Source organism: Perissodus microlepis, chromosome 8, assembly GCF_051167445.1.
Source record: "Perissodus microlepis isolate ML-2025 ecotype Zambia chromosome 8, ASM5116744v1, whole genome shotgun sequence".
Taxonomy (NCBI): Eukaryota; Metazoa; Chordata; class Actinopteri; order Cichliformes; family Cichlidae; genus Perissodus; species Perissodus microlepis.
In genome coordinates this window covers 19,772,760-19,787,016 of record NC_140468.1, presented here as the reverse complement: position 1 = coordinate 19,787,016, position 14,257 = coordinate 19,772,760, and the positions used below count along the sequence as shown (strand labels likewise).

The following is a 14,257-nucleotide window of genomic DNA, read 5'->3' as shown; positions in this document are numbered from 1 at the left end:
CGTATTTTTCACGTGCATGTTGCTAGTTTTATAAAATTACACTGCTTACCCCAGCCAGTTACATTTAACCAATAAAGACAGCAGGAATGCTCACTTGAATATTTACATGAATGTGCTTAACTGTTCCTACAGTTATTTAACAACTGACGTTTCTTCAGATATTAAGAGATAGATTGCACTTATCAACCTCTTACTAGACATTGCCGTTATAAAAAGAATTATTTGGTAATAGGAAACATTATTATATAGCTAGATGTTATTCCAAAATATTCCAAGTATTTTAACTTTTTTTTCCTTTTTTCCCCCTTACTTTTTACATGACAGTGCATTGCTGCAAAGAATTATATGTTTATGGAGTTTTTGTTATTTTGTCACTTTTTTGGAGGCTATCACGTTGTTGTTTTAACCAGCAGATGGCACATTTTGACTACCATACCCATCTCATGCCTTGCAGGAATCTCCTAGCCTCTGCTTCCAAGTTGTGGGCGTTTTTTCCTTCTCAGTCTTGACTTTTTTTCTTTTTTTTTTGGGGTGTTGCCTTTACAACTTTGGAGTTTCACCGGAGTGCTGCTAACAAGGACAGTGAAGTCGGATACTTCCTGTAGCAACATTTAAAACTTTTCGGACCACCGTCGAGGCCCCCCCCGCTTTGTTTATTCCGCACTTTTTCAGACGGTACGGGACCGCTTTATTATAGCCCCTGTTAGCCAGCTAAGCTAACGGACGCCGAGCTGCTGTAACGTCGGCTGAGTCGCCAGAGAGAGAGTCGTTCGATGCAGGCCATAAAGTGTGTGGTGGTGGGGGACGGGTAAGTTAAAGGGCAATTTTATTATCAATTTGAGCTCTTAAATGTTCACAGTTTGAAGCACAGTACGATGTTTTATGGCTGTTTTAGTTGACCCAGTTACCAACAGTTGGCTAGCGGCTAACATGCCTAAGATAACAGCCAACATGAGCGACAGCTGTTGTTGTGCCTGTTCTCCAGCCCAGCTGGGTCAGACAGATTTATCTGCATGCCCCGGTTCGGTGTGACTGAAAGGCTCCACAGCACGTTATTTAGCAGGCATTTTGTTTTTTATAAAGTGTTATGATTAAGTGCTTACATTTGTCTGTTTAAATTATGGTTTTACAACAGCTGTGAAGCTGCCCAAGGCCTTTGAGAAACTTAATTCACTCGTTGTTTGAGGCTTTAAAACAACAAACCACCATTAAAATTCAGCAGAAGCCATTTAATTTTAAATTAGCTGGGTCATTCCTTCTCAATTCCTCATATTTTTAAACATTTTTTGCTCAAACATCTCCGATTTGCCTACAAGTCAGAGTTTGGACTCCCGTAGTGGTTGCTGTGAAAATTTAGCTTTATATCTCAAATATTTTTCTAGATATTTATTAAGTTTTAAATGCCCGTTCATCCACTTTCAGGCCTTTTTGTTGCACATTGAAATCTGAGTCAATGTTTGAACATGAATATCTCAAAAACTAGAAAAGAAAAGGGCCTGGAATTTCCCTTTCCCTACCATAAAAGTGATTCAGCATCCGTAATATGGGACAGATGCACATAGAAGACTGAATATTGGCAAGTTAAAATCTTAATATTTGCGCACACACTAGTTAAATAAATAATTAAAATCTTCACATTGCAAACAAAAAGGAAGAAAAAATTGTGATAATTTGTCAATAGTGTATATTTGTATTCTTTTCTCTTTTTTTTTTATGCTGGATTGAAAAAATTTGAATTTTTTACACAAAAGAAAAATATCACCAATTAGCTTATTTCAAATTGATCAAAATTCTGGAGTATTCAGATGGTACTCTTAATTATTAATACTGATCAAATAATTTGATTAAATATTTGCTAAACCTACAGCCCTGAAGGAATCTTTGAATTCAGGTTAAGTTTACAGTGTTGTTAGAGATATTAAAAGGCGTTTTGAATGCCTTTTTTTCCAATTTTAAATGTAAAACATGCATTATCAGACTCCTCTAGGGCAGTGTGCTTGCTTACAAAGTTGTTATTGGGTTGGGGTTGGATGTAGAGAAAAAAAATGTCTAGAATAATAGTTGATATTTGAAGCTAAAATTTCAATTTACTACCAAATCTATATATTGGAATAAGCTTTATGAAAATGAAAGTGAAAATGTTAAGTGAAATAGTACTTATGCAAATAAAAACATAATGTCTTTACCTGTGCTCAGCACAAAGTTTTATTTAGTAGTTGAGACCTATCATAGTTCACCGTATGACTGGGTGGCATTTAATGATCTCTGGGTGGTGTGTGTGTGTGTGTGTGTGTGTACAAATTCTCACTTTGTTGAAAATCATGGATCAGATATACTTAGGATTATGATGGATTTCTAAGCCTACAGTGCATTTTGTAATGTATTTGTATGTGCTCTTATCCCCTATACTATACTATACTGTGTGTGTTTTAGATCATATAATATAAAAGCTGTTTCAGGACACTCCTGAGCATAATTAAACTTTTGCGATTAAGACCTGACATCTCTTTGAAAGATCACAACAAAGCCAAAGCAGTAGGTCAGCAGTGGTCATCTAAAGCCAGATCTTTTACATGAAACCTGTAACTCGACATGTTAACCTGTCAAGTAGCACAGTTTCCCCATTCACACATTTCAAGTAAAGTGCTCCACTTCTCATCATTCCCTCCTCCTCCTCTCAGGGCTGTGGGTAAAACATGTCTGCTAATCAGCTACACTACCAATGCCTTCCCTGGAGAATACATCCCCACGGTGTAAGTATCACACACACAAAATCCCCCACTGGCCAGCTGAGGTAGGGGTGTCAAATTGACATGTGGCAGTTAATCTTGAACATTAAGTTGCATATTACAGAAGAAAAAAGTTTTGTACGTTTTTGCATAGTTTCAAAAACGTTATCCACCTCTCATTCTCTGCAGCTTTGACAATTACTCTGCCAATGTGATGGTTGATGGGAAACCAGTGAACCTGGGACTGTGGGATACAGCAGGACAGGAGGACTATGACAGGCTCAGGCCACTGTCCTACCCGCAGACAGTATGTATACAGGCATATATTACATGTGTTTATCCACTGTCTTGCATAGTTTGGTGTAGCCAGACAATGTTCACTTACCCAGCACCGATTTGGAGTTATTCCCTGGCCTCTAATACTCAAGACAGGGTCTGTGCATTCTGCAGAGTAGAGCCTTGTATCCACAGTACCTATACACTGTCTGGAAGATGGCTGGAGGAAGTGAAAAGCAGCTCTTGCTTTTTAAAAGCAGCTCTTGTTTGCCCTCTTTGTCTTCGCAGTCAAGTTGGCCTCTGTGCCAATGACTCGAGTAATGGGAGTCACTTTGTTTACCCAACAGGACCAGCCTGTGTTTGTGTTTATTTGTGAATCCTCACATCTGCATTAGTCAGTCTTATGTTCAAAATGTTCATCCTTAACTGTGATGGTTAATTAGTTCTTACAGTAAGTTTGGGTTATTATTGTCAAAGTTGGAACACAGACGCCTGCACAGCGATAGTGAAGTTCTTAATGTCGTAGTGATTTGTGTCTGTTTTGTCCTCCTCAGGACGTGTTCCTGATTTGCTTTTCACTCGTCAGTCCAGCCTCCTTTGAAAACGTCCGTGCCAAGGTCAGTACAGCATGCTCTTTAATATTAACTTAACTGTTTTCCATGAAATGCTATTCTCAGATCAGCTTGGCTGGGTAATTGTGTTAGTGTGATACATAGCCAGATGATGGTGTGCATTTTTGACACAACTCTAAATCTAGCTAAAGAAATATGCTTAATTTTAGGATTTTTTTTTTTTGTCACAATGGTTTCCAAAAAAATGTTTTAAAAGCAAAATGTAGATTTTAGTTCAAATGCAGCTCTTTGATGCAATGATCACACTTCTTAAAGGTAACACTGTTTGAAACTGGAAACTGTGAAAGAAATCTATTGTTTTAAACAATGCACTTGCATTCAGTATCGTCTTTTTATTTAATAATAATGCATGCCAACACTTCTGTCCTCACCCTGCAGTGGTACCCTGAGGTGAGGCACCATTGCCCCAACACACCTATAATCCTGGTGGGAACCAAGCTGGATCTAAGAGACGACAAGGACACCATTGAGAAGCTGAAGGAGAAGAAACTCTCTCCTATTATCTACCCGCAAGGCTTGGCCATGGCTAAAGAAATAAGTCAGTTGTAGCTCCACACTTTGACAAATGCTTCTTTTTTAAAAAAAAAAAAAAAAAAAAAAAAATTATTGACTATTATTTTAGAGGATGAGGATGCTAGAAGGAAAACTCTGCAAGGGACTATTTTAAATTTGGCAGATTCCTGTTAACTTGGCTGCAGACTGACAGCAGCAGCGACTGGCATCTGTTTGTTGCTCATTTGTTGATTCATTGTTGCCATTTCAGGAATATTTATTGACATTTTACACTTGTTACAGTATTTAAGTAGTGACTTTTCTCCTATAATTGTTTTTGCTGCTTTAGAAACAGCATTTTGTTGCATTTTCTTTTTGATGATATTTTTCTCATTTTAATAATAATAATAATAATAATAATAAGAAGAAAAATAAAAACACTTATTAATTAGCATCTGGACAGGTGTGCCTAATTAAGTGGCTGGCAAGTATATTGTGTCTATTTATAGTCACATAGTAGTTATTTGGAAGAGACCATCTCCTACCTTCCAGATGGAGCCTCAGAAACTAAGCCTTTAGAAATCTGATAAAACTGCGCACAATTTTTTTTAAACTTATAATTCATTATGGCAATTAAAATATTTAACATTTCTATTGCTGAGTTGTTTTTTTCATCATTGATTATTTGTAATTGTGTTTTTATCCATTTCTTTCTTTTCTATTTAGAAACCTCTGCCGCCTTTTGTTGTCTAAAGTGTAGAAGGATCTTAAAATATGTTTTGACTAAAAAAACGAGACTGTTCTTCTTTCCCCCTTTTGTTGACCAGGTGCAGTGAAATACTTGGAGTGCTCAGCTTTGACCCAGCGTGGCCTTAAAACGGTGTTTGATGAAGCCATCAGGGCAGTTCTGTGCCCACCACCTGTCAAGAGAAGGAGGAGGAAGTGCAGCGTGTTGTAACGGGGAGCAGCAAATACAGTCGAAATCAGAACTCGCCTACTTGGAGGGAAGAAGACGGCTGGGTTATTTTCACCCTGTGTCCTTGCTTACATAGAAGCTTTGGTAGATCAGACTTCCATCTGAAAGAACTTTACAGATTTAAGGGGTGCAGAAGAGTTTCTGTCAGATCTTTTCTCTGGGTTTGCATCTGTTTAGTCCTTTCAGATGGATGGGAAAGAAGTGATATTTTTGCTAAGGCCTCGGGGAATGGGAGGGCAGGGGATGTAATTGTTGAGCTGGGGAGAGAGGGAAACAAAAGAAAAACAAAAGTCGTCAGTTTTCTCAGACATTGTGAAGAAACACTACCTGAAGGTGAATTTCTCGTGACACTACCGTAGATTTAACACTAAAAGAAGGAAGTTCTGCACGGCACTCTATCCCCTACACACTAAGAGATTCCTGTTGCCTTGATTAAAATTTTAGTTTTAAGAGGTAAAAAGATTTTTTTAGAATATATTTTTTTTTCCTCCATTGGACCATTTTTGTTTACACGTGTCATCCAACTAGAGGTGCTGCGAAAACTCTGCCATCTCTTGCTAGTCCCTCTGTGAACACTTTAATACTGTTTTTACCTGCACAACGTGTCGTCATGCAGTTGTGAAGAAAACCTTTAAACCCTAAAATGACTGCAATAAATTTTTGAAGCTCCTGCTCAGAATAATTGCAAGAGTGCAGTGATCAAACATTAAAGAGACGGTGTCTGGTTAATATTTTTAACATTTAGTTGTCTTGTTCCTCAATGTTTTTTTTCTAAATGTATCCATCAGTCTTGTCTCATCATATGTGAGCACAGTATTTTATGAATGACGGTCAGACATGTGAAGGTGTCTGTGCAGTAGGTCTTGTTTTGCTCTCCTTTATTTTTCCTTTAAAGTTGTGCCCTAGCTTTCACCAAATTTTACCCAGACAATGCTTCTTGCTAGTATGTGATACCCACTGTGTCATAGCCATCATGGAAGTGTGTAACATTTCATTTTGAACCCATCTATTACTGTCTATTATGAAGCCAGTGAAGTAATTTTTGAAGGTCAGAGCTGATTTGAATGCATTTTGTTTTACAATATAAACTTCAGTAACAGAAAATTTATTATTTTGAAATGATCAAGTTGTGCGATTGCTCCAGGGAACTCAACATTTTCAGTGGTTTCATTGGCACAGAGGAAGTTGGATTTAATTTCTTAATAAATGTGGTTTCATTTTCACATTGTAATTTGCTGTGATTTGTTTTTTCTTTTCTTTTTTTTCTTTTTTTAAGCAAATTTGTTAAACTCTGTGTTTTTACATTTTATATGATGCCACAGACATTCTTTTGTCAAGGTAAAGGTTTAAAAATGTTACCATTTCCAATTAAATGCTTTGATTGGAGTAGTCCAAATTTTAAAAAGGGGGAAAATGCCCCATTAACACTCAGTTTTGCTTCTGTACTCCACCACAATGGAATTAAAGAAGGATTAGAGGTGAAATGTTACTATTATCTTAGGTTGTCCAGTTACTTTGAGCCTATAATTGTCTGTGACTATGTATAGAATTAGCTGCAATTCCTATATAGTTACTGCAATACCTCTGTTAAACTCCTTGAATTAAAGCTGAAAGTCTGCACTTCAATAACATGTTGATTGAAAAGTTTCCTACAGCGGTGTACAGAAGCAAAACTACAAAAAGAGTCTCAGAGCTTCCTGTAAATTAACAGACGACATGGAGCCGCTGGTCTGTCCATCTCTTGTAGTGCAGCAGCGGTTGTCATCTTTTTCTGTCCCCGCTTGGAACAGAACATGGTTCATACCTCCCTACACTTTAATAATCAACAACAGTGAATTAAAAAAAAAAAAAAAACAAGGATCCAAATTTATTAGCTTCAGCAAACTTATTTTTTCATGCATAAATCATTTCCTTTCAACTTGGATTCACTCCAGATTTTTTCTTTCAACCAAGGTGGGAAAGCGTTACAAAAGTTAAAAAACAGACATTTGAGTCTGCCTCAATTGTGGTTTATTATTTCCGAATATTAGTGTACCATTTTAAACAATGTGGTGAGCACTATAACCACAATAGAGGAACATCAGCGTGTTAATCTCACAGCCTCACTTAACAACTCGTGCAGTTGTAGATTTGTTCAGGTTCCTCGATATTACTTAAGTCAGTTATCTGCTTTCTTCCCTACCCTGACTTTGTGATTCATCGGCTAACAGCTAAACTTAACATTAAAATAAGCTCTGAGGAAAGGCCAGACATATTTCTTTTGCTCCCTGATAATTGTTCTTGTATGGCTTCATTCTTGGTCATTTGTGTGATGTGTAAAGGTTAAAAGTACATAGCCGCTTCACAGTTTGTAGGCTTTGGCTTTCCACTGCTCGTATACCAGGTTAGCAGCCACTGCATCTTCAACTCCCATTCCTGTTATTAAAAAAAACAAAAAACAAAGACATTCTCAAAGCATTAAATTTCTTAATGTAATGAGATGAAAACATGAAGTAGAGGCCAGATTGTGTGGCTTTAAAGAGTGAGACTTACCAAGGGACTTAAACACGGTGGTCTTCTCTCTGTAAGCAGGTTTGATCCCATTAATAACATCTCCGAGCTCTGCAAACACCTCAACCTGCAAACGGCACAAACGCTGTAATATTCTTCCTCACATAAGATGCCAGTGACACACACACACTGACCTGTAAGCATAACAGGAGATGACACACTGACCCCAGAGAGGATGACATCACCGGACTCGGCCATTGCTCCCTCCCTGCTGTCAGCATACACCACAGCCTCCTTCATCAATGAGTCATCCAGCTCCCGCCAATCTGGCCTGCAAGCTCCCACCGCTGGTTAGAGGAAAAGTAGAGAAACTGTTTTTCTTTTTAAAATTATTTTCTGTAGTAACCGGTAAAAAAACGCTCCATCTGTCTCCTCAGTTTTGCATAACCATCAATGTAAAAAAAAATCTCCCCCACTTCCCTTAAAATATTTTTGTGGGTGAATTACTTCTCACCTGCCACATGGGCCCCTGGTTTGACCCACCGGCCACACAGCACTGGCTCTATAGACCTGGTTACTGTTACTATTACATCCGCTCCCCTCACTGCTTCCTCCACTGAACCGCACACCGTCACGGGACCGCCAACTGAGCGGCGAAACTTCTCCGCTCCCTCCCTTCTGTGGTTCCACACCCGCACCTGAAATGAAGTTTCAGGGGAAGCGAAACGACCAACAAATCTTTGATTAGTTGGTGCAGTTAATGCATTAATATAGCTGTGATCAGTAACTGAGTAAATACTAAATGCAGTTTTTAAGTAATTTAATTTATTAAGGGATAAAAAATATCCAAACCTACCTGGCCCTATGTGAAAATGTAATTGTCCCCTTGTTTGCAGATTTAAACCATGCTGGAGCATGAACGGCTTGTTTAAGGTCCTGTCAAAACATCTCAATCTGATTTAAGTCTGGACTAGGCCACTCCAAAAGCTTAATTTTCTGTTTATTGAGCCAATCAGAGGTGGACTAGCTGGTGTGTTTCAGATCATTGTCCTGCTGCAGAGCTCAGGGCATGAACTGATAACTGGACATCCTCCTTCAGGATTTTCTGCTAAAGCAGAATTGATGGTTACATGAATTACATCAAGGAAACCAGGTGCTGATGCAGCAAAGCCTCCTCAGATCATCACATTAACATCACCATGTTTGACTGTTGGTTTGATGTTCTTTTTATGAAATGCTTTGAGTTTTATGGGAAGGTTTGAGTCCCATTACATGTGACTAATGGGAGTTCAGCTTTTCTCTCGTCAGTGCACAGAATATTTTCCCAGATGTCTTGGGGATCATGAAGATGTTTTTGGCAAATGTGAGACGAGCCTTTATTTTCTTTTTGGTCAGCAGTGGTTTTCATGTTGGATCTCTCCCATAGATGCTATTTTTGCCCAGTCTCTTTCTTATTGTGGAATCATGAACTCTGACCTTAACTGAGACAAGTGAACCCAGCAGTTCTTTAAATGTTGTTCTGGGCTCTTCTGTGACCTCCTGGATGAGTCTTCAAAGTGCTTTTGGAGTAATTTGGTAGGCCGGCCACTCCAGGGAAGGAAATTTTCTCCATTTCTGCATAATGGCTCTCACTGTGGCTCACTAGAGTCCCAATTTTGGTGCTTCGTAGAAATAGTTTTGCAACCCTTTCCAGACTCATAGATGTCACTGATCTTGTTTCTCAGCTGTTGTGTTACTTTTTAAAATCTTTTAAGCCTGCTTCAGTTTGTCACAGAAGTTCTGTGTAAGTGATTTCTTTATTCAGCAGGTCTGGCAGTGTGAACAGTGAAACTGCACTCAGCTTTCCTACAAATGTGGTTAATCACAATTAATTCAAGATTTAACAAGAGGGATCATTACTTTTCCACACTGGCAGGTAGGTTTGTATAGCTTTCCTTCTTTATTAAATGAAAGCATCATTTAAAACAAATTGCATTTCTTGTTTACTAAAGTTATCTTTGTCTAATATTAACATTTGTTTGATGAAGAAATCAGGAAGGGGAAAAATACTTCTTCATGGCTCTGTATGGGATATTTTGGACCAACATTTTACACAGCACTCTATAATAGAAAACACCACATAAGGAAATATCTTCTGGAGGAATGGTACTTATCTCTAAAGAACAGCTCCAAATACCTGGAGAATTAATGCTAAAGAGCATTAAGGGTGTTCTGGTGGCACACGTCAAAAAGACTATTGGTTTTTCCTTTAACATGAATGTATGGGTCATTCATACAATGTTCAGGTACTGCTGCTACTGTTACTGGTCAGAGATCATTTTAAATACCGACATCTGGCAAAATATAGAACACATTTTTATCCCTTTCTCACCGACACTGCTAGCAGGCCAGCAGCAGGGACTGCTTAAAGGAATGTTTTGTGCACATGCTTACTACTGTCCCTCTCTGTCAGCCCCACGAAGCTCAGCAAGCTGTGCTGTCACACATTTTGCACATTTAATAAGAGACGACATCCTTCAGGTAACTCACAGTATGTTCAGTTTTGTGCAAAAGTCTGGGCACCCTTATGTTGCACAGATTTCTTTAAATGAAAAAATAAATAAATGAAAACCCCTGCAGCAAACAAGCCTCTTAGTGGGGCAGACGTTGCACTTGCTTCTTATTCTTTAATAAATATGTAATAGTATGCTGTACTTAACGTATCATGTTCTCTAAAATAAATATATTTTGGGAAGCATACCTCTTTAAATGAAAGCATTTCAGTGAAGGCTTTATAGTGACTCAGGGCTTGTTGGCCGGTCCCCAAGATGGCCAGAACCTCGGCTCCATGGCGCATCAGCAGCTGCATGACACACCAGGGCAGACCCAGAAGTTCAGAGCTACAGCAGGATTTCCAGAATAGAAAAGGAATGCTGTGAATAAATCGAGAGCGGAAGTACCTTAGCCGAGATTGCTGAAGCTCCAGCAGTACGCATGTTAGTGATTGCCTCTCCATCCATGACCTGCGGGTTGGAAGCATGAGACTGCAGCTCATAAAACCAAAGCCATCAGAAAGACAGGTGTATGCGGGGATTGAACTCACAGCTTTCATATGCCCGGACTCGGGATCCAGCAGCAACACTGTGGCTGACACTGATGGCAAAGTGGAGCCAGCCCCCCTGTTGTAGAAGCACACTAACTTTGTGGACAGGACTCCGTCATTCTCCATGTATGTAGGCATCAGCCCCAGAAACCTAGAAACGAGAGCGAGTTTCAACCAGCAGTAGCTGCTCCCTGTTAATGGTTGATTTGTGCTGAAGCACTCTTGAAGCAGACGGAGGGCCTTACCCGTTGTGTTTCTGCAGGGGCACCGTGGAGCGCACAGGCTGGATAACCTCTGCGCTGTCCCGGCTGGAGAACTTACCTAAAGCCTCCTCCAGACGGGGGATCAGCTCTTTGTAATGCAACAGGCTCTCAACTTCACGCTCCCATATGATAACAGGAGGAGCCCCAGCCATGGCTGCTGCTTCTGAGACGCTGATGCGTAACTGACTTAACTGGTTTGGTACAAAGTTTGAGTCAACATCGAGCGGGATTTGAGCTGCGTTCAAGAGCCGCAGTAAAGCTTTTTTAAACACGATGCGCGGAGAGAGGCGGGACGCACAGAGGAGGCTGTATAATCCACTGCGCTTTCCAAGCGCCAGGCTCCCGTAGTCTGTGATTTGGCACCAGTTTAAGGGGAGAAAGTATTCAAACAAGCCAATCTCAGGTTGATACCCACTTAATCCGTGTTTAAGTGTTGCAGTTTCTACGCAAACGATTGTGAAACAATGTCCTGTCTTCAGATTATAACCAGTAACGGGGCCAGCTAGATGCTGCTTTCACGCCCCCTAGAATGTTTGTAAGTCCTTTGACTTCCACAGTTGTATTTGTATGACTGTAGAAATTCGGAATTATGAATTCATTACTTTTAATTGACAATTTACATCCGTGCTTTTGAGAATGTTTCCCGACTGATTATTTATCCTGATGCAAAAAAAAAAGAAAAAAAATTGTAATTAACATTTTGATGTAGTGATCAGTGTAAGAACGTGTTTTATACAGTACTGTACAAAGGTTTTGAGCCAGAAAAAAATTGGAAAGAGGTGATCGATTTATCAAAACACATGCAAAAACATACGGAATTACAGCATATACAGCAAAAACAGTTTGTTAGGTCAGTGTTTGGTATGACCACATTTATTTTTTCAATTCTCTTAGGATAGTTTGCCTGTCATTTCTTTAAGTAGTCTTTGAGAATAGTTGTCAAGGCTGCTTGACTTCTGCCATGCTGAAGACAGTTTGAACCAAACATTTCAAAGCATCACTAAATATGACCTGTTTGCCACTGATTTCCATCCCAGTGTTTCTGTAACCTGGTGTACCTCAGCCTTTTCTCCATGTTTCCTTCCACTGAGACCATTTCTGATAAGGCTTCAGTGAAGAATAGATGCATCTCTCAGGTCCTGTGTCAGGTCTCTCAAGGACATGATTTTCAGATAGTCCTCATCTGCTATTTTCTTTTTAAGCCTGACACACATCAGACCATACAGAGATACGCCCCGTTTTCTGTTACTAACCATTTGGGAATCACTTTGTTTTTACTCATCTTGAAATTTTTGTTTTAATGAACACAAGACCAGGTTTTAAAAAATAACAAAAAGAATTATTTTATTAAGAAGTGAGCAGGGCTACTACAAACTCCTGATGAGAAACATCGGTCCCAAAAAGCAAGAAACAAAACAAAAACACAATTAAACATGATTTTTCCCCCTCATGTTTAATCAAACAAAGGACAGGACTATTTAAAATGGGGTTTTTTTTTCCCCCTCAAGGAGTTTTTGTCAGTGAAAGAAAAATCACACAAGCAGTCTCTCAATGGCCATCTGAACAGACTGGATCTGTGGCTTGAGCTGAGACCCCTCTTTTATAGTGACTGAGGTAGCGATAACGGGGCGCGACACCCCACAGGCCCGGCCCAAGGCCTGCTTGGAGCGGACGAACACGTAGGGGACGTTCTTGTCCTCGCAGAGCAGCGGCAGGTGGAGGATGATCTCCAGTGGTTCCGCATCAGCAGCCATCACGATAAACTCAGCGATGCCTCTGTTCAGGGTTTTAGTGGCTGGGGAAGAAAGAGCAACTTGAATACAGCAAGTTTGTTCTTGGAAACAAAAAACAAAAAAACAATGCTCAGCATATTACAGGTTACACAAGAAAAAGTGCCCTTCATTACTGCTGCACCGTTATTCTTTTTGTGGCCCAAAACAAAAATACAAGTGTCTGTTTAACACATTTTTCACAAGCACTTAGTAATTCATATAATAAAAGCACTCAACATTGGCTAATCATTAGCCTCCACAGGAAGACACAGCTATGGTGTAATTTAACAATTATCTGTATAAACAATACTAAAAGTTATTTTTCTTCTCGCAGGCATTCCATTCATGCAGAAATCAGCTTGTGACTAAAGCTTGTTGTTTTAAGTGAAGAGAAACCACGTTTCGAGCATGCTGGTGTCGCCTGCCCACTCAAATGCGTTCATTAACAACTTTAATATTCATTTGCACCGACCGTGTCGCACGGCACGTTGTGTTTACCCACCTTCGTTGGCTCCCTTCCTCAGTTGCTTGTAGTTTGAGGCTTGCTGCACCAGATCCAGGATAGTTTTGGTCAGCGTGGCATCGGCCAGCGGGTAGGCCTTTGGGTTGACTTGTGCTTCAGTCTGCTCACCACACAGAAACAAAGTAACTCCATGTTAACCAAGAGAAACCAGTTAACGGGAAAAAAAAATAGTCACCAGCACTGTTTCTGGCCACTTCTACTGAATTCTGCACTTAATTTACTATGCTCGCTGGTAGCTAACTGGCTACTCTGTTAGCTTGTTCGTTCGAGAAGACACTCACCATGGTGTTTTTGTGCTATTCCGGCCCTCTCGGCGAAATGCTTCACGGAGGACTATTTTAATTCGACTGGCTTCTGAAAGATTAACGATACGATGCAAAATGCGATCTCCTGTGATGTATTTTACAGCGGTACCAACTCTCTAAGCTCCGTCGCATGCAACGAGTCCAAACGTTTGCCACACGTGTGGTGTGAGGCGCATGCGCACTGGCAAAGCTGGCGAAATCACAGGAAGTGCTTTGGGAGAAAAAAAACTTTGTTAATAAATGTGAAAATACAACGAAACAAGTCACTTTCATTTTTTTTAACCAAATAAAAGACGACCTGGAAAGGGATTACATTTTTTTTATTGAACAACAAATACCTTTTAAAATAAATACACGGAATTTTTTTTCTTTTCCCTTCAGCTGCTCCCTTCAGTGTTCAGCACATCTGCCCTGTGCCAAAGTAGTTTAACCTGGCAACATTCTTTTCTTTCACAGCAACCCTCCGTATGTGCTTCTTCACTACATCCATGAACATCCTCTGTGGTTTTCATTTTATCCTCCTGCCTGGCAGCTCCACATTCAACATCCGTTTACATAATTTCTGGTCCAATGAAAAAAAGATTTTATTTTATTTTATTTTATTTTATTTTATTTTATTTTATTTTATTTTATTTTATTTTATTTTATTTTATTTTATTTTATTTTATTTTATTTTATCTCCAGGGCAGCAGAGGGCGCGCGGTCACTGGCTAGGCA

The 14,257-nt window shown here is 39.5% G+C and overlaps 3 protein-coding genes across 5 annotated transcripts; 1 reads left to right on the top strand and 2 right to left on the bottom strand.

Moving 5' to 3' along the window:
* Window positions 1–436: 436 nt before the first annotated feature.
* On the top strand, window positions 437–6,328 carry rac1a (Rac family small GTPase 1a). The gene is made up of 6 exons (XM_084938080.1): window positions 437–808; window positions 2,682–2,753; window positions 2,919–3,036; window positions 3,560–3,622; window positions 4,016–4,175; window positions 4,957–6,328. The coding sequence occupies exons 1-6, from the start codon at window positions 774–776 to the stop codon at window positions 5,085–5,087; spliced, it is 579 nt and encodes a 192-aa protein (XP_084794206.1). The 5' UTR covers window positions 437–773; the 3' UTR covers window positions 5,088–6,328.
* Window positions 6,329–6,965: 637 nt separating this feature from the next.
* crym (crystallin, mu) lies at window positions 6,966–11,251 on the bottom strand. 3 transcript variants are annotated; one of them, XM_084938079.1, is made up of 8 exons: window positions 10,923–11,246; window positions 10,678–10,828; window positions 10,535–10,597; window positions 10,336–10,437; window positions 8,110–8,293; window positions 7,821–7,942; window positions 7,638–7,722; window positions 6,966–7,520 (listed from the first exon to the last, which is right to left on the bottom strand). In XM_084938079.1, the coding sequence occupies exons 1-8, from the start codon at window positions 11,090–11,092 to the stop codon at window positions 7,447–7,449; spliced, it is 951 nt and encodes a 316-aa protein (XP_084794205.1). In that variant the 5' UTR covers window positions 11,093–11,246; the 3' UTR covers window positions 6,966–7,446. The 3 variants fall into 3 exon arrangements, with proteins under 3 accessions (XP_084794205.1, XP_084794204.1, XP_084794203.1); XM_084938078.1 differs by having other exon boundaries at window positions 7,638–7,942; window positions 10,923–11,251; XM_084938077.1 differs by lacking the exon at window positions 6,966–7,520 and having other exon boundaries at window positions 7,640–7,722; window positions 7,790–7,942; window positions 10,923–11,179.
* Window positions 11,252–12,257: 1,006 nt separating this feature from the next.
* LOC146381898 (NHP2-like protein 1) lies at window positions 12,258–13,724 on the bottom strand. The gene is made up of 3 exons (XM_084938081.1): window positions 13,517–13,724; window positions 13,215–13,335; window positions 12,258–12,735 (listed from the first exon to the last, which is right to left on the bottom strand). The coding sequence occupies exons 1-3, from the start codon at window positions 13,517–13,519 to the stop codon at window positions 12,473–12,475; spliced, it is 387 nt and encodes a 128-aa protein (XP_084794207.1). The 5' UTR covers window positions 13,520–13,724; the 3' UTR covers window positions 12,258–12,472.
* Window positions 13,725–14,257: the final 533 nt, after the last annotated feature.